General features: G+C 42.7%; 2 protein-coding genes across 5 annotated transcripts in view; both read right to left on the bottom strand.

Annotated features, from left to right (window-relative positions):
• Positions 1 to 2,898: 2,898 nt before the first annotated feature.
• Positions 2,899 to 3,963, bottom strand: LOC139448889 (uncharacterized). The gene is made up of 2 exons (XM_071230407.1): positions 3,939 to 3,963; positions 2,899 to 3,503 (listed from the first exon to the last, which is right to left on the bottom strand). Exons 1-2 carry the CDS (start codon positions 3,961 to 3,963, stop codon positions 2,899 to 2,901), a joined length of 630 nt encoding a protein of 209 aa, XP_071086508.1.
• Positions 3,964 to 23,408: 19,445 nt separating this feature from the next.
• The window catches only part of LOC139447197 (monocarboxylate transporter 12-like), a 42,378-nt gene continuing 40,269 nt past the window's right edge, over positions 23,409 to 25,517 (bottom strand). For all 4 annotated transcript variants that reach the window (XM_071228419.1, XM_071228421.1, XM_071228420.1 and 1 more), the window contains exon 7: positions 23,409 to 24,650. In XM_071228419.1, coding sequence (XP_071084520.1) covers positions 24,626 to 24,650 — 25 coding nt within the window. In that variant the 3' untranslated portion in view covers positions 23,409 to 24,625. The remainder of the gene's footprint in view (positions 24,651 to 25,517) is intronic.

Raw genomic sequence — 25,517 nt, forward strand, 5'->3', positions numbered from 1 at the left:
ATTAAACCTTGAAACAATTGTAAAGCATTCATTAAACAAAATATAAACACATACTGACAAATATTTCATTAAATTTGACCATATACAAAATATTGTAACTGCTGATAGATGCTTACATTTACTTTGCATCAACACTTAATGCTATCACAAACACCCGCAAACTTGCTTATATATATATATATATATATATATATATATATATATATATATATATATATATATATATATATATATATATATATATATATATATTACACGCGGAGTACCAACAACATGACTTGATACATTTACTATCATGTATATATTCAATATACAATATATACAAAATGTATAGAAAACCTAGTTAACCCACCACGTGTGTGCAAGGGCACATCAGCCCAGACGCTGACCGCTGCACCGGCCATACAGCTACATCTGCACAACAAATACAGGAATAACTTAAAACACTTCTGAAATATAATACCAAAACCCTGATTCTTTCATGCAGTCATACAAATTACATTCATACACTACACATTCATATATAACAAAACATGTAACCTAGCGACACGTGTTTCACATTCTTACCTTCATACTTCACACTAACATACATCGGCTTTATTTTACTTGAAAATTTAGTTTAATAATGATGTATCATGATGTATTATGCCTGAACTTAACGCTTACCGAACTATGTACCTTACGTAAATAATAACACTTGTAATACATTCTACTGTGCGTTAGCATACAGAAACACAACTAGTTTCCATGATCTATCCTACATTTACAACATGACAATACAGACAAATTATCGACAGCATAAACACAATATCCCTACAAATCCTAGGAGTACGTTCACGCTGTAAAATATCAACAAGAGACTAACATTTAGAACGAATCCCAAAAGTCCATGAATAAGAGACATATAGCCATAAAGGGATACATAGAGAGAGAGAGAGAGAGAGAGAGAGAGAGAGAGAGAGAGAGAGAGAGAGAGAGAGAGAGAGAGATACTACTCAACTGGACCATGGACCAAAGATTATCGCCCCTCCTACTTAAATAACTGTTCATTTACTTAAGACGAGTGGGAGTTGTTTATCGTACAATGACGCACTACAGGGAGACTAAACCATGATTGGCGCAGTAGAAAGAGGATGTACATAATGTTGATATCTCATAAGAAATATACGAATCGTGGTCGTTTCTTAAATACATGATCCTCCCAAACACACTTCCCCGTTTGGTGACCCTGATAGTGTTTGTATCTCCTGATATAGCACGTATAGGCCAAGGGTGCTCTCAGATCATGGCACCCGTGAAGATCCGGGGTAGAATAGATCCCCAGCAACCAATGCTTGTCGTAAAAGACAACTGCATGTGCTTGTCGTAAGAGGCGACTAACGGGGTCTTTTGGTTTGGCTTGCTGACTTGGTTAAAGGGGAAGTGTACACGCAAAAATCACTTTCTTTCTTTTTCTAAACAAAACGCAATTTTAGAATTAGTTAGTATCTGTGTTTGAAAATATACACTCATTTTTTTCACAGTGAAAGTAGGAAGCTCACAATAGTGTGAAAGTGATATGCCGTTATGAGGCCTTCGTTTTACGAGCGAAATAGGCCTGAGTTATCCCCCTTAGATTATGACGTAATTGGTGCCAATTCAACTGGGTCCCTGTCTATTCTCAACGCAAAAGATATCAAGGACCAGTTTGCGGTAAAACAACATGGTCTACGACACACTCGGGCGCAGGGTGACTCAGCATAACACAATTCTGGCTGGCATCTGAGATGCTAGAATCACAAAACTGTACCTACACCACGTGAAGCGGCTCTAACAAAGCATGATGACGTCATAATGTTTATCAATTGGCACCAATGACGTCATATTGCAAGGGGCATAAGCCATGGTGTTTTTGTTATGGAAATAGAACACTTGGTAAATGTGAAAAATATAAATCGTTTTAGTGCAAAAAATATGTTAATTAAATATGATGTTTTTATATTTTTGTCTATGACACTTCTATGTCTACTTTTAATGTGGAAAAAGTACAAGAAAAAATGGTTCATTTCCGTGTGAACTTGCCCTTTAATGCATGTCATGGTATTCGAATTGCGTCTGTTCCAGACTCGATTATATATAAACCACCGTCCTATAGCTGGAATATTGCTGAGTGTTGCGTTAAACAACAAGCCAACCAAATCATACTATGAATATATTTTGGGTTCATAGGAACCTGAAAGGGGAGACAACTCTGCAAACTGTCTGTCACGACACAATGACTATTTTGGTGAGTGCCTGTTAATGGTGATGCATCTCAGTTGGCTGACGGTCCTTCTGGAGACGCTTTGGTCATGTTCCATTTCCACAGGAATCAGTACTAAAGTGTTTCAGCATAGATTGATATGTAAACTGGGTTTGAAACATACCATACAAAGTAAGTTACCGTGATGTTAACCCTCACAATAAAGAATTGTAGTTTGTTAATAAAAGATTAAAATTTGTTTCAGAATTCAAACTTTCTTGGTATATACTTTGACTGACTGACTGACATTCTCTTTTCATGTTGCAAGTATCATTACCAAATATAAGAAAGTAATTAATTTGCTAAAATACATTTCTAAAACAGAATTGGGTGCAGATAAGACGCCCCTGCTACGTAATGGGTTAATTTTGACAAGGGTAGTTCGAGCGCATTCAATCTACTTAGGCAGTACGGCTTGGTCCTGGAGTGTTCCCAACACCTCCAATGGCTGCTGTATATTATAAGACCTATACACCTGCCTCCAATAACTACATATCAACCAGCCACTGACGGCAGGATGTGTGGTGTATGAGTAGGCTAATGATAAACCCACATTTGGGATGGGCGTGCCAGAACTTGACAGACATGTCTGCTGCACCTCGAGCAGCTCCACGGTGTTAAAGAACCCAAGAAAAATCTGGCTTGGCTGGTAGCAATACTGCATGGGATGTTCCAGGCTCAGAATATGGCTTGTCTGATAACAATACTGCATAGGGTGTTCCAGGCTCTAAATCTGGCTTATCTGCTGGCAAGACTGCATCTGATGTTCCAGGCTCAGAATATGGCTTGTCTGATAGCAAGACTGCATCTGATGTTCCAGGCTCAGAATATGGCTTGTCTGATAACAATACTGCATAGGGTGTTACAGGCACTAAATCTGGCTTGTCTGCTTGCAAGACTGCATCTGATGTTCCAGGCTCAGAATCTGGCTTGTCTGATAACAATACTGCATAGGGTGTTCCAGGCTCTAAATCTGGCTTGACTGGTGCCAATATTGCATAGGGTGTTCCAGGCTCTGAATCTGGCTTGTCTGGTGGCAATACTGCATAGGGTGTTCCGGGCTCTGAATCTGGCTTGTCTGGTGGCAATACTCCATAGGGTGTTCCAGGCTCTAAATCTGGCTTGTCTGGTGGCAATACTGCATAGGGTGTTCCAGGCTCTAAATCTGGCTTGTCTGGTGGCAATACTGCATGAGGTGTTTCAGGCTCTGAATCTGGCTTGTCTGGTGGCAATACGGCATTGGATGTTGCTCTAGGTCAGTTCACCCGTAATGCTACCATCACACCAAAGTAGTTCTATCCCGTCCTACCCTACAAATACTAGAACGGGCTGGGATCACGGAAGAACGCGTAGTTTGGTGAAGATACGATGCTAGTTTGTTCATAAGCAGTCCTCAATACGTCTATCTCGTTCTTATCTCGTTCTTGGCCAGTCTGCAGTCCGTTTGTATCCAGTTTCGAAGCAGTCCGAGCACGTCCGTAGCCCTTCTCAACCCGTTCTTAACCAGTTCAACCTCGTTCTACCTCGTTCACAATACGCCCAAGCCAGTTCTAACTAATTCTTAACCCGACCAACTCGTTCGCAGTACGTCCTCATGTCGTCCAAAGTGCATGTATATTCGCGTCCTGGCCCGTCCTGGCCCGACTCCTATGGATACCGAGCTCGTTGTAGCCAGTCTTCATACAAATTCAGGGCTCCGAGCTGTACACATCATGCCTCCAAACAGAAGTCGACCCGGAAATGTATGTCCGACTGCACCACGTCGAAATACGTCCCTAGTAGGTTCGAAGTTTTCCTCACCATTTTTTCCTGTAAACTCAACATTCGCAAGTCATTAACATTGACCTCGATAAGGTAGTAGTCTTGGCAAATATAGACGTACTGGCAATCTATGAGTGGAGAAACTTTTCTCAGGCACTTTCAATAACTGACATGGGATTCTATTCAGGCCCGAAGTTGAGAGATGTAAAATTATCTGTCGGTGCCAAAGCTGACTTCTCACCTAAGTAGGTATGGCTTCTGGTCAGAAAAAACACAATGTTCATCTGTGTGTCATCGTCTGGTTCGGAAAAAAGAGTTTGGTTAACAATATACAAAGATAATTGTTTGAAATTCCCCGAGATGAAGCTTGTTTGTCTAACTTCTCTTCTTGTAAGTTGGTTGAAGAGTTGGGCTCCTTTGGCTCCAGTGACAGTACCACTTGATATTTAAATAACACATAACTCGAACCGCCGCATGATACATGATGCCAACATGTTTTGTAAGCGCATAAATGTTTTGGACATCATCTCACGTTTTCTCAAAACAGACACATTAAAATATATATATTCCTTACAGCAGAATAACATTTCTTTTATATTTTTATAAACGTACTTCCACTACTCATACAGATGGCGTCAACGTGGTTTGGACGCTTCTAAACGTCTGCTCACACTGGGGGATCACTTAAAATCACGGCGCGGTCGGGTAGCCTCGTGGTTAAAGCGTTCGCTCGTCACGTCGTAGACCCGGGTTCGATCCCCGACATGGGTACAGTGTGTGAAGCCCATTTCTAGTGTCCCCTGCGTGATATTGCTGGAAAATTGCTAAAAGCGGTGTAAAACCATATTCCCTTACTTAAAATCACGCCATCTGTCGGCAGATAAAGGGTAGTAACGCTTTCTTGCTTTGCCACGAAAGCGCTTTGTCCAACCAGACTGTGAAATTATTTGGATGGGTGTTTAAAATGTTTTTCATACCATTCCTGTGTGCCGTGATAACAAATAAACGCTATTTGAATACTTTTTACAAGTTGTAGTTGAGCTGGACAACCTCAACATCATTTCACGATAAAACTATTATCATGGGAATTGTAAACTCTTCTTGTACAATACAGAGAACAATAAGATGGAAAAAGCTGTTGTTTGACGATATTTTTACACTTGAGTGTTCAACAGACACAGTGTGAACAGGTAACTTCTACGTCCGCTTCAGTCACCGGCCACAGTTTCAGCACACTCGCTGGACGGGAGGATGTCGCGTTATGTGTCTAGTGGCCAGCAGCCGCAACAATGTCTTCTTTGTTTTGTACAAAATGATTCCAGTTTCGTCAAATTTGTTTTTTGAAAGGATGGATGAAACCTTATAACCCATATCCCAGACACTAGCCTTAATATTTTCTTCGATAAAGTAATAATTGATCTAAAGTTTAATATACTGGTAAAGTGGTTCAATAGTCATAGTAAATTCATCCATACGTTTTTCGTGTTCCATAAACGTGAAAATGAAAGGAAATATTTGCATTTTAATCCTATTTTTCACACCGAGTCCCCAAAACAGTGCAAAAGAAGAAAAGCTAATCTATAAATGTTGGGTGTGCATTCCTCAGGGGTGATATTTTCCCGAAACTATTTTAAATGAACCCACGTAAAATCCAAGGAACATTTTGAAATGGTTCAGGGAAGCAACACTACACCAGAATGAATCAAATACAATGTCATATCGAACTTGTCTTAGCTTTCACCAGGGATGTTAATATTTACCCCTCGTGCAAGGTAAATTATTCAATAAGTCACAACCTAAATCATCTATCATTGCACCTTCATCGTATGAACATAACGCTCCAAATATACATGACATACATCCGTCAGTCACAATCATTATCTACATACAGGTTTGTTAAAGTCACAGTATACTAAACAACACATAGCCCCGACATGACCTGTCTTGGAATGGAAGGATGTGGTAGAACAATAAGATTAAACTCTACATATAAAATTGTCATTTTGAAACTTCAAATGTGTATTCTGCAAATACAGAAAATTACTTTTCTATCTTTTTAACATTCATTTCGAAGGCTGTATACTTCTACCATGTCCCGTGTGGCCAAGTGGTTGAGTTACTGGTTCAATATGTACCTGCTCGTGCGAACCTTATGTTGTGTGTTCAAGCTTATAGACCTCCAAATTTGTTTTCACTTAAATAATACAGATAGACACTCACTCACTCACTCACCCACTCACCCGATAACAGCTCACAGGGGATACCAGTGTGGAGGTTCAGTGTGAGAACTGCATCTCAAAGTTGGGCGGAGTACAGAGGTTACTATTTTAATTACAAAGATTACGCAAAAGTGTGAAAAACTGCATGTGTTATGTTGAATAGAATATTATGCATTAGATATCGATAATGCCACAACCAACTTATAAAGTATTCCTTTTCTTGTAGGTCCAAACTCAAACATGATCCCCGGTATTACTAACATATCACATGGCCCCCGGTATTGCTTACATATCACATGACCCCCGGTATTGCTAACATATCACATGATCCCCGGTATTGCTAACATATCACATGACCCCAGATATTACTAACATACCACATGGCCCCGGTATTGTTAACACATCATATGACCCCCGGTAAAACTAACACATCACATGATCCCCAGTATTACTAACATATCACATGACCCCTGGTATTGCTAACATATCACATGACCCCCGGTATTGCTAACATATCACATGACCCCCGGTATTGCTAACATATCACATGACCCCCAGTATTTGCTAACATATCACATGACCCCCGGTATTGCTAACATATCACATGACCCCCGGTATTGCTAACATATCACATGACCCCCGGTATTGCTAACATATCACATGACCCCCGGTATTGCTAACATATCATATGACCCACGGTATCGCTAACATATCACATGACCCCCGGTATTGCTAACATATCACATGATCCCCGGTATTGCTAACACATCACATGACCCCCAGTATTGCTAACACATCACATGACCCCCGGTATTGCTAACACATCACATGATCCCCGGTATTGCTAACACATCACATGACCCCCGGTATTGCTAACATATCACATGATCCCCGGTATTGCTAACATATCACATGACCCCCGGTATTGCACTCAACTCATGACGGATAGTATAGTCAGTAAAGCACTGATATCTCACGAAGGTGTCTTTTGATGATTATCATAAACAGTTAAAGTAGTAGTATCAAAACTCGCTTTATTCACTGTCCTATATCATATTGAAACATTAAGTGCGCCATTCAAGTAGATATGACGAGTGCTTTTCCCAAGGACTCTTGCAACCAAACCCTTTACAAAATCTTATTGAAATCACTGCAAATTGGAACAGGAATGCAGTTATACCCCGGTTTGTGACATATCAAGGAATATAATGTCCACGATTGTAGGTAGCTAACGCTCGATCACTTGTAGCAGGGCCGGCGTAAGCTCTCTTCTGTTCATAGTGATGTTTTTCACTGCAATCCGAACACCCACTGTGAGCACATACTACAGCTGATGTAACATGGTAAAAGACGTTGTGTTAAACGATACATATATTCAACAGTATTGTTTTTTAAAAGGTGGAACGTACAGTCAATTTAACTTTTTATAAAATAAAAGAATTTGATTTGTGAAGCTCGAACCACTTTGTGCACCGTAGCATACGGGATTTCACAGACACACTGGTCACTAAGTCACCTATGAAAGTACCTCTAAACCACGAGCACGAATATGGTGCTGACAAAACTCACAAAAAAAACTGATATATAATCACGACAAACCGTGGACGCGAACCCACGGTCATAGGTTTCATAAGTGACGCAACTCTCGCCTCTAATTGCGGCCGAAGAGACGACTGGGCATTCGGGGCTTCACATACATAGCAGATATAATAGAATATTAGGCCCATCCTGATTTCGACATTATCAAAGAGATCTAGTGCCTGAAAGTTCAACCGATCTCAATATATGCCAATCTTGTTGGAGGTTTACGTGTTTTACTGTTGAAATTTAATTTTCAGAGTTGTGTTAGGGTAAAGGATCCACGAAGCCAGAATAATACCACAACGACCAAATTTGTTTTTGATCGAATGCGCATCTTTTCACTAAGTCATTGCGTCTGTATGGAAAGACTGATGCCACCTTCACAAACCTACTCTGTTCACGTTCATCGGGTGGTTGTTTCAGTAATGATTGAAGCGTCGTAAAATGCCTAACTTAGCTCCTCACATGGGGAGCTTATTAGATTTATTCATTTTTTATATCCAATAATACATGTTAAGACTGTAAATCTAATTGTTTTTCTTTCATAAGCATGCTATTTTATGATTGCGATACCGAAAATATGCTTAACTTACTTTCCCTCGTGTAAATATCCCAGATACACGTGTAAATGCAACTTCACCATACATACTGCACATATTTTAGGTCTCTAGGTCAGCAGGCTCCCAGTGAACAGCTTCCTACATTAGCACATACACATGTTCATACGAGGCCCGTATAGATATTTCCATTTTCAAGCAATTAGACCAACGCGCAGGCTGATCAGGATGGTTGACAATAAAATTGACAGCCAGTAGTGGTCAAAGGGAGGCGACTCTGTACGTATAAGTAAGGAAAAGAATTTATGGATGAACAACTTCTTTATTACAAGTAAGAGCGACGTTTCGGTGTAGGTTCTAGCACCGTTATCAAGCAAGTCATATACAGGGTACTTACTTACTTACTTAGTTTGGAGATTTAACGTGCGCTTTCTGACTGATGCGTATTTCGCACACGGGCCCGGCCAGGCCATTTAATGTGTTTCCGAAAGGGGCGAAAGTAGTCTGTGCAACCCAAGAGGGGGGTTTAGGGGTTGCTTATATAGAATTTTGGAATTTTGAGATTTGGAATAGATGCCGATGGGGTTGGGGAGGAGAACTAAGGGAGCTGGGTATGGTGGATGTTTGTTTGTTTATTTGATTTTGATTTGGTAGGTTATTGTGTTTTTAGATGCGTTTTATTAGTTCCGTTTTTATTAAGAATACGCCTAAGGCCTTGAAGTTTTCTAGTTTATTTTGTGGGTTTAGTATTGCTTCTATAGTGAGAGCCTTGTTTAGATTGAGGGTGGTTTGTAATGCGGTTCGATGTGTTAGGTAGTGTGTGCAGTGGATGAGTGCGTGTTCTGGGGTTTCTAGTTGTTTGCAGTGTGGGCAGTTACCTGTAGTGTGTTTTTTAATTTTTTTTAGATGGTTATTTAGGTTGGTGTGTCCTGTTTGGAGTTTAGTGATTACTCTGTCGATTTGTTTTGATGGATGGAGAATTTTGGGTTTGGTTAGTGGTTTGCTGAGCACTTTTTTGATTTGGCTATTTGAGTTTAGATATAGGTTATGCCATTTTTTGGTGATTTTTTACTTGTTTACACTTTTAATTTCTGATTTTGAGATGGGTAAGTTTAAGCTTATTTCTGGGATTTTGAGGGATAGTTTAGCTGCTTTATCGGCGTTTTCATTACCGTATATTCCTACGTGGGCGGGTATCCACAAGAAGGTTATTTGTTTGCCTGCCTTAGTTAGGTCGTTGGAGCTTTTAAGTATTTGATTTATTAATTTAGGTCGTTTTTTGGTATTTTTGTTTTGGAGGGCTTGCAGTCCACTTAGGGAGTCGGTAAGTATTAGGATTTTTTTGTGTTTTTTTGGATTCTTGATTATGGAGGGCTGAGGCCATGCCCATTAGTTCTGCCGTGAATATTGATTGGTTGTTTGGGAGTCGGAAGGATTGTGTGGTTTTAGTTGGTTGTGTGGTATGGACTCCGAAACCTGTGTGTTTGGAGGTTGGATCTGAGGATCCGTCCGTGTAAATGTGACACCATTTTGGCCAATTTTCGTGTATGTATGCTAGTGTGGTAGTTTTAGCTATGTTTGGGTCGGTTTGTTTATTTATTTGGCTAGCTAGTGTTGTGTCTATTTTGGGTATTTTAAGTTTAGGGGTGAAGATATTTGATTGTTTGCAGTTTTGTTTAAGATTTTTAATTTGGTGTTCATTGAGGTAGTTTATTATTCTTTGGAATATTGGGGTAAGTAAGGGGTGTTTACGAGCTAGAGCTTGGTTTTTGGGGCTGATGTTTTGGTTTATTAAGTTTTAGATGAGAGGATTTGATTGGGACGCGGCCCAGAAATTTAAGCTTAGCTGTTCCCTGCGTAGACTTAGTGGCATTTCTCCTGTTAAGGCCTGAAGTGAGGTGTAGGAGGTGCCATGTTGGGTGCGTGTAATTAGTTTGAGAGCCTCATATTGTATTGAGTCAAGTTTTTTAGATGGAGAGTTGTTTAGGGTCTTGTATATGGCGCAGCCGTAGTCTAGTTTTGATCTAATTAGTGATATGTAGAGAGAGAGGAGGGTATCTTTGGAGGCTCCCCAGTGTTTAGGTCTTTACTGCATTTAGCTGTTAGGTTTTGGATGTGAGCATCCAAGGTGAGATGTTCATCGAAAATAAATCCTAAGAATTTGGTTTGTTTTTGAAATTTGATTGTTTGATTGTTTAGCTGGAGGATTGGGGAGGCGGGTTTCATGTTTCTATGTTTGAATACTATTCCTGTTGTTTTTTCTGAGTTAAGGGAGAAGCCCCATTTGTCAGCCCATTGTTGTATTTTATTAAGAGATTTTTTGAGTAAATTTTAGACCATTTTCATGCTTTTAGTGCGGAACCAGATGGCTCCATCATCCGCGAATTTTGATGTGTTTACTTTAGGGGATAGGCCCTCGAATAGATCGTTTATCATTATATTGAAGAGGGTGGGACTGAGGATATATATATACAGGGTGCAGTTGGTAAGTATATATACAAGTAGGAGGCAATGTTTATACAGTAGAGTATAGATATTGTTATACTGGAGTAGAGAAGCCTGTTATGTACACACAAGGGTAGTGATAATCATCGGTGAAGTCAGTGACATAAAACAAAGGATAAAGCCAGTAATATAAACACCAGGATTATGGCTGATTGGGGTCTTTGGGGTCTTTGATGAGTTGATGGTACACCGGGATATGTAAAGCCTTGGTCACGGTTGATTGACGGCTGGAGTCTTTTGATGATGATGGCTTCTTGTAGTTTCCTGATCTTGAAGTCTTTGAGGTTGGTGGTGAGGGCTGTGACTCTCCCTACTTCCCAAACTTCTAAATGCCTATCAAAGAAATCTGTACGTATAGGTTAAAGCATGGGACGTGATATCTAAAAGTTCTAAATGCCTATCAAAGAAATCTGTACGCATAGGTTAAAGCATGGGACATGGTATCTGAATGTTCTAAATGCCTATCAAAGAAATGTGTACGTATAGGTTAAAGCATGGGACATGGTATCTGAAAGTTCTAAATGCCTATCGAAGAAATCTGTACATATAGGTTAAAGCATGGGACATGGTATCTGAAAGTTCTAAATGCCTATCAAAGAAATCTGTACGTATAGGTTAAAGCATGGGATATGGTATCTGAAAGTTCAGATGGACATTCCAGGACCATCCGGGTACCCTGGGTCATTGGGTTTATTGGGAAATTGGAATACTTTCCGATGTCCAGTCACACATGCATATACCGCGCTCGATATGGCGAAAGAAGTTCAGGTTAAATTATTGTTTAGGTAAATTCAAAGTTAGCAACATCCTCACTATAAACTTATATTTCAATTCAAATCACACTATGAGAGTACATTCGACCTGGATGAGCAACGTGCCTTCGTGTACCTGGAGGAACAATATCACATTATAATATATATTTGTACATAACCTTTGCCCTCTACAGGCAGCTGGTGTCACATACCTTTATAAACTTAAACTGAAATTATTCCATCAATTTTACCTAAGCAGCTTTCAAAAATGTTTTCTTTTGAAAGTGCACATTCCATCACTGTGAGCAGCTTATTCCAAAGATGGAGATCTGTAAAACAGGAGTAACACGCTAGGGCATGAACAACGGACAAGGAATGTCATTATGCAATACATATATGGATGATCAAAGGAGTAATGCCACGAACTCGGCTTCATTTCATTATAACGTATGATAATTTTAGAAAAGACACAAGGACTTCTTCAGGGACTGTCAGAACCTCAGCAGAACTTCTTGAAGGAAGATCCTTACCTTGTACAGTAGGAATGGAATATGATCCAAGTCGCGACAGGAGACAAGGCCACCAAATGAGGTCCCCGCCAACACACCCTTGTCTGTCACCAGCATACCCCTGTCCGTCGCCACCATACCCCTGTCCGTCGCCACCACACCCCTGTCCGTTGCCACCACACCCCTGTCCGTCGCCACCACACCCCTGTCCGTCGCCACCACATCCCTCTCCGTCACCACCACACCCCTGTCCGTCACCACCACACCCCTGTCCGTCACCACCACATCCCTGTCCGTCACTACCACACCCCTGTCCGTCATTATCACACCCCTGTCCGTCACCACCACACCCCTGTCCGTCACCACCACAACCCTGTCCGTCACCACCACATCCCTGTCAGTCACCACCATACCCCTGTCCGTCACCACCATACCCCTGTCCGTCACCACCACACCCCTGTCCCTCACCACCATACCCCTGTCCGTCACCACCATACCCCTGTCCGTCACCACCACATCCCTGTCCGTCACCACCACATCCCTGTCCGTCACCACCACACCCCTGTCCGTCACCACCACATCCCTGTCCGCCACCACCACATCCCTGTCAGTCACCACCATCAAAATTGACGGACAGGGGTGTGGTGGTGACGGACAGGGGTATGGTGGTGACGGACAGGGGTGTGGTGGTGACGGACAGGGATGTGGTGGTGAGGGACAGGGGTGTGGTGGTGACGGACAGGGGTATGGTGGTGACGGACAGGGGTGTGGTGGTGACGGACAGGGGTATGGTGGTGAGGGACAGGGGTGTGGTGGTGACGGACAGGGGTGTGGTGGTGAGGGACAGGGGTGTGGTGGTGACGGACAGGGGTATGGTGGTGACGGACAGGGGTGTGGTGGTGACGGACAGGGGTATGGTGGTGAGGGACAGGGGTATGGTGGTGACGGACAGGGGTATGGTGGTGAGGGACAGGGGTGTGGTGGTGACGGACAGGGGTGTGGTGGTGAGGGACAGGGATGTGGTGGTGACGGACAGGGGTATGGTGGTGACGGACAGGGGGGTGGTGGTGACGGACAGGGATGTGGTGGTGAGGGACAGGGGTATGGTGGTGACGGACAGGGGTATGGTGGTGACGGACAGGGGTGTGGTGGTGACGGACAGGGATGTGGTGGTGAGGGACAGGGGGGTGGTGGTGACGGACAGGGGTATGGTGGTGACGGACAGGGGGGTGGTGGTGACGGACAGGGATGTGGTGGTGAGGGACAGGGGGGTGGTGGTGACGGACAGGGGTATGGTGGTGACGGACAGGGGTGTGGTGGCGACGGACAGGGGTATGGTGGTGAGGGACAGGGGTATGGTGGTGACGGACAGGGATGTGGTGGTGACGGACAGGGATGTGGTGGTGACGGACAGGGATGTGGTGGTGACGGACAGGGATGTGGTGGTGACGGACAGGGATGTGGTGGTGACGGACAGGGATGTGGTGGTGAGGGACAGGGGTGTGGTGGTGACGGACAGGGGTATGGTGGTGAGGGACAGGGGTATGGTGGTGACGGACAGGGATGTGGTGGTGACGGACAGGGGTGTGGTGGTGACGGACAGGGGTATGGTGGTGAGGGACAGGGGTATGGTGGTGACGGACAGGGATGTGGTGGTGACGGACAGGGATGTGGTGGCGAAGGACAGGGGTGTGGTGGTGACGGACTTGGCACACTTATACATTGAAGCATTCCATACATTTCTGGATATGGATCCACCTCAGCAGCGCCGCCTGGTGGTCGAAAATCCAAGATGGTCTCCAAAATGGTTAAAATCTCTTTAATGTCAATATATATTCAATATATATTTATACTTATTTTGTCAACTTTTGTAATTTATGGAACAATTAATTGCAACAATGTTGTATATAATTCCAATCTTATATGCAGCGCCCACTGGTGGCGAGGAAAATCTAAGATGGCCGCCCAAATGACTTAATCTTAATAAAATGTCTAATGTTTGTCCACAATATCAGTATCATTTGTTCATTGCAATCATTTCAATCACATTTGGCTTTAAAACAATTCCAAGTAATGCTTTTTTATTAGCTTTTGGTAAACAAAATCATTCATTTCAAGCGAGATCTGTATTCCGTAAGGCAGATCTGAGAAATATTCCTTATCATGTTTTGTAGATTTGCATATTGAAATAGTTGCTTTCAGGATTCTCAGAAACTGTTCCGAAGGAAGTAGATGGAAAACTGCAATCTGTGCTGCTGGAAATGCCTCAGGCAGATTTGCTGATTTCTTCATCATGTGTACCCACCCTGCTACAACATCAGGCATATGTGCTATATAAGAAAACAGAAGCGAACACAGATGATCCTTTCAGAAACTGATGTGCACCGAAGTAAGCTGCTCAGCCCGTTTCACTACTGGCCCCTTGTTCTCGAACTAGAACTTTGCATATTGTGTCTATTGTGTGCAATTCAAAAAGCAGGTTTCCCAAAGTTTGCAGCATCGCTTATTATATTAATGGCTTGCATTTCACAGATGTATCCCTCTTACAGTAGAACCCACGCACCGCTGTACCACAAATATTGTTCCGGTGGATTAGTGACACACAAGACTAAACAGACATTCTCTGGTGTGGCACAAGGTCAGACACATGAACAATTCAATGGCCACATGAAAGGAGATGGAGGTGCAGTTGGATTGACTGAAAAAGCCGAGAGTTTTCTTCTAGAGGCCCAGGAATTCAAAGACATTGTCACTATTTCATGCCACCATTGGTTCATATGCTTGGGATACATGTACGTGTCAAGTATTTCCTGAAGTGTACTTGTCGGGTGTTCAGGGGTAAGATCTCTTAAGGTGTACTTGTTGGGTGTTCAGGGCACATCTGTGATACATGTAGTTGAGGTGTAAGATCTCTTAAGGTGTACTTGTCGGGTGTTCAGGGGTAAGATCTCTTAAGGTGTACTTGTTGGGTGTTCAGGGCACATCTGTGATACATGTAGTTGAGGTGTAAGATCTCTTAAGGTGTACTTGTCGGGTGTTCAGGGGTAAGATCTCTTAAGGTGTACTTGTTGGGTGTTCAGGGCACATCTGTGATACATGTAGTTGAGGTGTAAGATCTCTTAAGGTGTACTTGTCGGGTGTTCAGGGGTAAGATCTCTTAAGGTGTACTTGTTGGGTGTCCAGGGCACATCTGTGATACATGTAGTTGAGGTGTAAGATCTCTTAAGGTGTACTTGTTGGGTGTTCGGGGGGTGGGGGTGGGGGTGGGGTGGGGTGGGGTGGGGTGTCATCTAAATGACATGCAATTATTCCATCTGGATCTTAATGACATGTAAATATTCCATCTGTATCTAAATGACATGTAAATATTCTATCTGTATCTTAATGACATGTAAATATTCCATCTGTATCTTAATGACATGTAAATATTCCATCTGTATCTAAATGACATGCAAATATTCCATCTGTATCTAAATGACATGTAAGTATTCTATCTGTATCTAAATGACATGTAAATATTCCATCTGTATCTAAATGACATGCAAATATTCCATCTGTATCTTAATGACATGTAAGTATTCCATCTGTATCTTAATGACATGTAAATATTCCATCTGTATCTAAATGACATGTAAATATTCCATCTGTATCTAAATGACTTTTACATTGTTTGCAAATTCTCCCTCCCTTAAATTCTCCAAGTTTCCAACTAAGTGCAGTATTACTCCAGAGTACATGTTGATATCAGTATCTGTTTAGTATATTTTTGACTATATATTCTATATTCACATTTCTTTTTGTCCCTGTAGGACACTTTTTAGAATAAACGCTTGAGAATATGGGTAGTCTCTCATATTTGTTCATTTCACACTGAGAATGAATTACGCATTCGGAATATGCTCTCACACATACGCGGGACAGTAGATCGGACCTCACGTGAAGTGAACTATATCCACGTGACCTATAATGTCGACATGGTGTGTGTCACGTGTGGTGAACTGAAGAGCGGAAGGATATCACATCCGGCTGAGAACTGAGGTTCGAAAGTTGACCCGCATTTGTTGTTTCACGCATCTATATATAGGTCCGTGGTAGTATAATACCATGTTGCCGATATATTTAAACTGAAGTCTACACGAGATGAAGGAATGAATCTTATTTTATTTCCTTATTCACCATCTTACTTTCACTGACACTTTAGGGCGTGGTAGACCAAGCAGGAGTGGCAAGTCTAAGTGTCACATAGAAATGTATGTGACAACATAACACACCAAGGAACAAAATGGCCCCTACTAATAATAAGTATGTAGATGTCTGATACTGAAACTTTGCCTGCGTGGAACCAGAAAGGAGGTTTCAAAATATACGACTCAAAGTTTGCTTGGGATCACCACTTAAAAAGGTAGACATGTTGAATTAAGAAAAGTCCGTTGTCATTTGCCACACAATGCCAATAAACAACATATGACCTATAATCATTCAGATAGTCCGTCAAAATGAGCGTATCTGACAAAAACTAAAATAAATATCCCACGAAGACAAATTCATTGTCCAAAATACAACTCTGTGATCCGGACAGTGGTCTCCCCGTTCTTAGTGAGGTCGTTCGTTATCGTCCATGATGCATTCGGCCTCGCGTACACGTCCAGGTGTCATCCCTGTAGCGCACACACCTGTGATCGTGCCCTGCTTGGAGATCGGTTCTTTCAGTTCTCCTGATCCCACCCCAAATGATAATTAAGCCCACTTTATAGCGGCCATGTTCGGCAACGTTTGAATTCGGAAATCTTTCTCTTCGTCTACGGCACACTCGGGCACGACGATCTTTTTAAGTCTAGACAGTATTTCGATTCATCATTGAAAAGTACTTAAGCCCAATCCTGTTCTGTCTAATTGACATGATCTTCAGTCCAATCCAGACGTGCCTGCCTCTCCGATCAGTGGAGTTGGAATGCACGCCCTCCGTAACCAGAGACTCACCTCAAGGAGTCGATTACTCACTGTCTGAGTAGAAACGTTAATACCATCTGCGTTGGACAGGTCATTTCTTAGCGTGGTGGCAGTCACGGAATGATGACAGCTTGCTGCCGTGAGGGGAAACCTGTCTTCCCGCTGTGTTTTGGAATGCTGTCGACCACCTGCATGTCATTGGAGAGCTGTCCTGAACGTCTGGTATCGATTCCATGCCCTGCTGATCAAACTTTGGCTGACGTTGGCAATTTTGACCCAGTTACAAGCATACCTACACATCTGCCTAATTCTTCGGTCGTCAAACGAAGGAGGCACAGTTGCATTCAGTTGTAGCAATCATAAATAGCAAATGTTGTTGTGCTCTCTGACAGTGATGTACAACGATTCTGTCACGATCCATCGAGCACCTCGTGCACACCATGCCCATGGCTGTTACCTTTGTCCGTTTGTTCTTTAGGGGTTACCCATTCATTGTTTACCGGGACATTTTGAGCTCTTCTGAGATCGTCAAAACTTGAACCATTGCAAACTTTAAGTTGTATGGTCCTATCCATCACAGCAACCATATCAACAACGTCATTTTGACCACTACTGCACGTAAATGTTTTAGTATATTGCAAGTATGTACATGTGCGCTCACCTCTGTACATATAGGGTTTGGTATGCATGTGGATGTGCAGTGTTCGTTATTGTTCTGCTTCACGGCCGTGCACCTGCTCCACCGTGATACCGCTCTAGTTATGGCATCTCTTCCGATAGTACTGGCATCCATAGAGGTTAAATCTTTGCTTACGTTACTAAATCCGACATAAAAAATGCTTAGCCAATACTGTAAGCATTCAAAACCTCGTGTTCAGAGTGTGTCTGGCAACAACAATGCTGTCGTAGTCCTACTATAACCAATAGCTATCTCGTGTTCTCACAAGTCAGCGAACTTGACAACCCGAAGGTCAACTCTAACCCGGAAACTTCACGGGACTCAGAACAAGTGAGGCAACAGAGATTATTTTTGATATAAATGAAAGAAAGTACGAATTCCCTGGTGTGGGATAAATATTTTATTGCACCTGAACAGCTAAAATTCCGTGTCAACATGACTGTTCTCAGAATACTGTCAACATTACATGTTATCAAAGTCTCTCGGGGTCAAAATGAAGATGTTGCTTACCAACCAACGGGCAGGCTGTTTCAGATGATACGTCTCGCTTGTTGGTTCCAGAGCTTAGTTGGCGCCGCGGCGGGCGAATATGTAGGTCACTCCATCTGTGTGACATTGTTCAGTCCGAAGAAGTCAGTGACGACGCGGGGATAATGGGATCTATCATTGTGTCTTGCAAAACAGCTCTTGGTCCAATCTTTCCGAGACAGCGAAGCACGAATGATCAGAGAATTACCATTGATCACACAGAAAGGAGGCCTGTGCCAGAACGAAACTCCACCCACACAATAATACTACCACCAACAAACTGATTTTGTTCCCGTACGTTGACATCAGCAAAGAGTTCACGGCTGAGTCTGTTCACCAGGGTGCGACCATCATACTGCCGTGAAAACTGTTACTCGTCTGAGAACAGAACTTTTCACCACTGACAACACTGTCCAGTTACCATGATGCCATGCCCAAGCCTATCTTTGCAGCTCTTTGACGTCGCATCAAAACAGGTCCTACTGCTTGAGGTGTCAAGGACGGTGATTCCCTCGAAAGTCAGATATCGTCGAGGCAAGTTGTGAAACTGCTCAATGTTTCACGATGGATGCTCTTTTATGGGACCGCCTCCGTGGGTCCGTGGGCATGGTGCGGACACATCACTATAGGTGCGTCCGGTATCAGATCAAATCACATGATCAGCGGCGCCACTAAGGGGCGAACATGTCCTCTCCCCAAAAAGTAGGAAATCATGAAATATAAATGATATGATTACCTTTGAACAATGACTGCCACAGACAGAACGGTTTCGGAACCAATACCTAACACCCAAACACACTTGAAACATTGCACGGTGATCAAGCAATTCCTCCGTGCAAGTGGGTAGGGGGTCATTCTCGATTTGGACACTTCAGTGAAAGGTCGTCATTTTCATTATCCACTGCAACACGTTAGCTCGCTTCTCTTGCTGTAATGCCGTATTTGTCATGTATAATGTGATGAACGTGTAAGGGCAGTGGGCATGTTTCAAACTGGTAGAACTCAGCGAGAGGTAGCCAAAATGTTTAATGTGTCTCAGTCTGTGATTTGCAGACTTTTGAACAGGTTTCTGCAGAAATGTTAATGATCGGCCCGGACAAGGCGCCCTAGGTCTGAAACCCTTGCTCAGGATCGATTAATCAGAAAGCCGGCTTTAAGAAATAGAGTTGTACACTTGCCCCAGGCTTCCGGTATCCAAGAAACTGAGGAAACGATTACAAATAGTCTGCATGCTGCTAATCTGGATGGTCGGTGACCACGTGTTGTACCCCGTCAACAAATCGACACATTATAATAAGGCACCAATGGTCATAGGTCTCGCTTTGTTGTCAGATGAGGCCAGACTCATCCTTAACTTACTGGAGTCGTCCAAACGAACATCTCAAACGTTCAAGTTTTGACTGCACACAAGTGTTCGATTGCTGGCACACTTACAGTACACAGCTAACATGTTCTGTTGATCGCCATGTTACACCCTGTCCTTACAGTACACAGCTAACATGGTCTGTTGATCGCCATTTTACACCTTGTCCTTACAGTACACAGATAACATGTTCTGTTGATCGCCATGTTACACCTTGTCCTCACAGTACACAGCTAACATGGTCTGTTGATCGCCATGTTTCACCTTGTCCTTCCAGTACACAGCTAACATGGTCTGTTGATCGCCATGTTACACCTTGTCCTCACAGTACACAGCTAACATGGTCTGTAGATCGCCATGTTACACCTTGTCCTCACAGTACACAGCTAACATGTTCTGTAGATCGGTATGTTACACCTTGTCCTTACAGTACACAGCTAACATGTTCTGTAGATCGGTATGTTACACCTTGTCCTTACAGTACACAGCTAACATGTTCTGTTGATCGCCATGTTACACCTCGTCCTTACAGTACACAGCTAACATGTTCTGTTGATCGCCATGTTACACCCTGTCCTTACAGTACACAGCTAACATGGTCTGTTGATCGCCATGTTACACCTTGTCCTTACAGTGCACAGCTAACATGGTCTGTAGATCGCCATGTTACACCTTGTCCTCACAGTACACAGCTAACATGTTCTGTAGATCGGTATGTTACACCTTGTCCTTACAGTACACAGCTAACATGTTCTGTTGATCGCCATGTTACACCTTGTCCTCACAGTACACAGCTAACATGGTCTGTTGATCGGTATGTTACACCTTGTCCTTCCAGTACACAGCTAACATGGTCTGTTGATCGCCATGTTACACCTTGTCCTTCCAGTACACAGCTAACATGGTCTGTTGATCGCCATGTTTCACCTTGTCCTTCCAGTACACAGCTAACATGGTCTGTTGATCGCCATGTTACACCTTGTCCTTACAGTACACAGCTAACATGGTCTGTAGATCGCCATGTTACACCTTGTCCTCACAGTACACAGCTAACATGGTCTGTTGATCGGTATGTTACACCTTGTCCTTACAGTACACAGCTAACATGTTCTGTTGATCGGTATGTTACACCTTGTCCTTACAGTACACAGCTAACATGTTCTGTTGATCGCCATGTTACACCTGTCCTTCCAGTACACAGCTAACATGGTCTGTTGATCGCCATGTTACACCTTGTCCTTTTCCATTCATTACCATTACCTGTATCTTGCCTCTTTGTATTTCTGTAATCATGATATTTCGCATACTTATTTGGAGCATATTTGCGGCGCCTAAGACGATCAAGTGCCCCGTGCCCCTCTTACACATGGCTGTTGACATGCACTTGTCGTCAAACAAACACACAATACACCTGTAAATATCAACTTGTTTTATTAATGTCCCAAATGACAGATAATCTCAAACGAACATGAAGAAAATAGGTATATGTACAGTCACGTATATCCCTGGACACTTATACACGTCACCACCACGCTATGTACAGCGGAATCGCAGTCACCTCCAAACTACAGCACTACAGCAGCGGCCGTGCCTTGCCTCGGAGCACTTCATCTACACAGCTTAGGACAAACACGTAGACATCGTTACCCATGTAACGTGACGTGTCTTGTGTGTGACCTTAAGAGGTCATGCTAAAAGGAAGACACCATTCTTTAAGATTGACGCAAACACCATATATATCTCGGCCACCTGTACATAGTCAAGGTATATCTCGGCCACCTGTACATAGTCAAGGTATATCTCGGCCACCTGTACATAGTCAAGCTCTATCTCGGCCACCTGTACATAGTCAAGCTCTATCTCGGCCACCTGTACATAGTCAAGCTCTATCTCGGCCACCTGTACATAGTCAAGCTCTATCTCGGCCACCATAGTACATAGTCAAGCTATCAGTCTTGCATCTTCCCGAGGCAAGAGAGTTAACTGACTATAAAAGTCCAATTTCCACCCTTGCCGAACTAGGCTGGGATTATGGAGTTACATTTTGACTGGACTAACGAGTTTTTGCATAGTCAAATCAAAATCGCGCAAAGAAATCGAAATCCGGTTCGTAAATTGTCGGGCAGATTTCGGTCGATTGCAGTATTTGCAAAGCATGTGCACCGCCAACTCGTTGTCAACAGATATTTTCCAAACCTTTTTTTTATGTTTTTAATAAAGGTGCCCGCGTGATTTGAAGCACTTCGCGATGTAAGACCCTTTTTATCAGAACATGGATCTGGATTATCGATCAGATCGTCTTGACTGGGCGCCACCGTTCTGTTTGAACCAAATGCAAGTGATGGAATCTGATTGATCCATAGGAGATGATTAGAAGGAACATATCTCGTAATAACCACTGGTGGCGCTACGATCGAGCCCAGGGATTCGAGCCTCGTTCGGCAAGGGTGGAAACTGGACTTTAAAAGTCAATTAACTCTCTTGCCTACGGAACATGTCAGTCTAGGGAATCAGCGGAACTGTCTGGCGAGGAATTTAGCCGACGTGATAACCTTTATGCTTTGACGAGTTGTGGAACATAATTTGTCCCGACATTGAGGCTGGGACATATCATTCTGTCAGAGATACTAATTCATTGGGTGCGGAAGCATTGGACAAACATCTAATCTCTGAAATGAACGATTTTACAGAACAATTTTGTTGTTGTTGTTAAATTACAGTTACAAAATATAACAAAAGAAGTCCAGAGACTTCCTTCATCCTCATACTGCACTAACCTAGACTTGCCAAATATCATAGCCTTGCATGGGCTAATTTGGATATATTTGTTTCAGGGTCTGTATGACTATCGGAGCATGACAAGCAGCAGCAACGTTTGACACAACAGGTCCACTTTACAACAGTTCAGACCATCAGTGTTAAAGAGAGACGTCTCTGACTGTCACTCACTGTCTTAGAAACAACAGCTGCCAGGGAGCCAAGTCTCTCGCCGTACAGTACACTATAGAGGTAGGGAGGCGTTATTGGGACGTATGGCGCCATCTTTCAATAGGACGTCCCGCGTACTACTGGAAACACGTTCCGGCATGAGACGAATTGGTGTTTTAATTTTATGTCGCCTTTTCAAACACTAACTATACGTATGAGCGGGTCAAACTGCACACATGTTACATCCTAAAATAATCGTTTGAAACAAAATACCCGCTATTCATTTGTTTCACCTACTGCAATTTCGGATGTTTTAACTGGAACTTCATGAAATACGCCCTTTTTCATTCATGAACACATGCTCTATTTAAGGCTGAGGTCGATGTCAGCTGTATGTTATTGACCGAAACAAAACCATTGTCAAATGGCCTTTAGTGTGTGCTGTATGCCCTCGACAGTGTGACACCGGTCTAGGCGGGGTGTCAACCGTTCCACTATCTAAAGTATAAATACAACTGATTGGCTATGATATCGTACAATATTATATTTACACGAACTGATAACATGTCATTATAAATAACTGGATAACTCGCGGCTATCGTGCATTGTTTGTGCATGACAAAGATAAACTGCACATACCTCTGTCTATTCGTACGTACCAGAAACAAGAAACGGACTGATTACCGACCCTGGATTACCGACCCGTCAAGACAGTCCTTGTTTTCAGAGGGATGTGTTACACATTATATATATTAACCAAATGCCTGGTGTTGAGAGTGGGGGGGGGGGGGGGGGGGGGGGGGCATTAATAACAATAACGGAGTTTTATGGAAGTTCATCACTGTTATTAATTAGTTGTGGAGCAGATAGTAACTGTAACTTATCAATGTACTGACACACGGCAGGTATTCAGAAAATGTACGATGTTCACTACCACTGCTTTAAATGTCACATGGTCCATTCCGCCCCTTTGATTTACCAACTAGGTGAAGGTCGCGTTTTGGGTGACAGGTTTCCTTGACTGTTCAGCAAACGCTGTCGAGTAAAGCATCAGACTGGTAGCAGTGTTGTTATCATTTTGTCCACATAAATCTCAATCAACGACAGATTGCAACAGACTATATAAATATTCATATGAACCAGAATACTATATGAACAACATCATTTGTAAATCGTGATGAATCTCTTGTTGTAGTTCCACACTTTCAAACATACCTCACAAACGCCAGACCAACACGTTTCTTGTTTTTCCTTTGCCAAATGAAACGAAATATAGGAAATCGTGGCTGAGTGTGCACTTATTTCAGAACCGTACTTGTTTCATTGAAGGCAACTACACCAAAATGGTCAAACAATCACAGAAAGCGTTCAATGTACTATCCTTATCAGTTGTCTCACCACGAAGTAGTGTCATTTCAACAACAACCGACCCCTATCACGTTTTGCCAAGGAGATCCTTGACAGAATTGAGTAAATCAGTTAAACAAAAAACAAAATTGGTCTGGTTGAATTTCGTGACTTGCAGCTGACAATGAAATTGGCAGGTGGAGAGTCACACGAACACACAATGGCATCCCCTGAACCTCGCCCCAAATCCACGCATACATATATATCTACATTGAACATCGGCTGAAAGTCCGCAGCCACAGGGCCGGAGACCGGCTTGCATAGTGATTTACGTCATGCCTTCAACACGGCACAAAGAAGAAACGTGTATTTTCCATCGAATCTTGAGTAGGCTTAGGAACAAGTAAAGATGTCGCCACTGTAACGGCTTGAGAAACAATTTTGATTGTGCCACTTATATAAATGCAGTCACGACGGCAGATCCACACAGCACCACGGTGTCAGTTGCAGCCAGCACAACCGGGAGCCTTCCCGTCTCCACGCGCGACACAATCACACTTACAGCAAACTTGGAATCTCCCACTCGATTTCTAACTCTCAGCCTTTACCCATGCTAAATAGAACAGTCTATTTGGCAATGGAGGTGCAAGGTGGTGGATGTTAGTTCATACCGAGGTTACCACTGCATGTCTGGAAGGAAGAAAAGCTGGTTAGTTTCAACTGGAATAGGGAGTTAGCGTCTTTCAAGTAAACACGACTTAACAATAATTTTCCTGGGGAAGCATACAGTTTTAGGATTATAGTGTCTCCAAAATGAAACTCTTTACATTACTCGTGATGTGTTTTTAACATATGACAGCTCAGGTACAAACACGGGTGTGCTATTCCGAAAAGCAAACATGAATTTCCGGTAACCGAAATAGGACAGTTTGTATATACGGTGGAGATGTTTCAATACATAATGAATACTATATCCCATCTTTATCGGTAGTTTAGTTAGAATAGAGGGAAGTGTATGTGTTATCAGACTAAATGTAGCAGTAAGGGAGACATGCACCCGCCACCCTAACAAGCTGACAGGAGGGAGAGAAGGTGTGTGTGCACCTCAGTGCTCGTGGACCTGCAAGCTAGTGTCCTCCTGATGGCTCAATGTCTGCGGCAGATCTTAATCTGTCCAACCTATGAACATACTTCAGATGAAGTAGCACGTCCCCTGCATAGTCATCATTCTTCCAGTGAGGCTGTCCATATTTTTTTTCTCTTTCCCATCTCCCGAATTTTCATTCCGACGTGAAATGAAAGTTTTCCTATCCGGATATTTCCCACCGCTGTGGAACTTTATGCCTCGATGTGATAAAATTAAATACTTCTACCATTGCAAACTCAGAAAAACCTGTTCAAGTTGATCTTTCTTAAGCTATATTTATATAAACTTGTTTCCGAAGCAAAGCGACTTGATCTAAGTCATAATTAAATTTAAAGTCCGGTACCAAATTTTCTAAGCTTTAAAATGTCATAACATACGTTGCACAATTAGTCAATTGTTTATTTGTTAAT

The sequence above is a fragment of the Haliotis cracherodii genome, unplaced genomic scaffold, assembly GCF_022045235.1.
Source record: "Haliotis cracherodii isolate W230 unplaced genomic scaffold, xgHalCrac1.p SCAF_7, whole genome shotgun sequence".
Taxonomy (NCBI): domain Eukaryota; kingdom Metazoa; phylum Mollusca; class Gastropoda; order Lepetellida; family Haliotidae; genus Haliotis; species Haliotis cracherodii.

What these genes read in the sequence shown, in the direction of transcription:
- LOC139448889 (XM_071230407.1), bottom strand. Translation starts at nt 3,963, where the DNA reads ATGAAGACTGGCTACAACGAGCTCG. An exon ending in GACTGGCTACAACGAGCTCG is followed by an intron (nt 3,504 to 3,938) that starts GTATCCATAGGA and finishes TATTGCCACCAG; the next exon opens with ACAAGCCAGATTCAGAGCCT.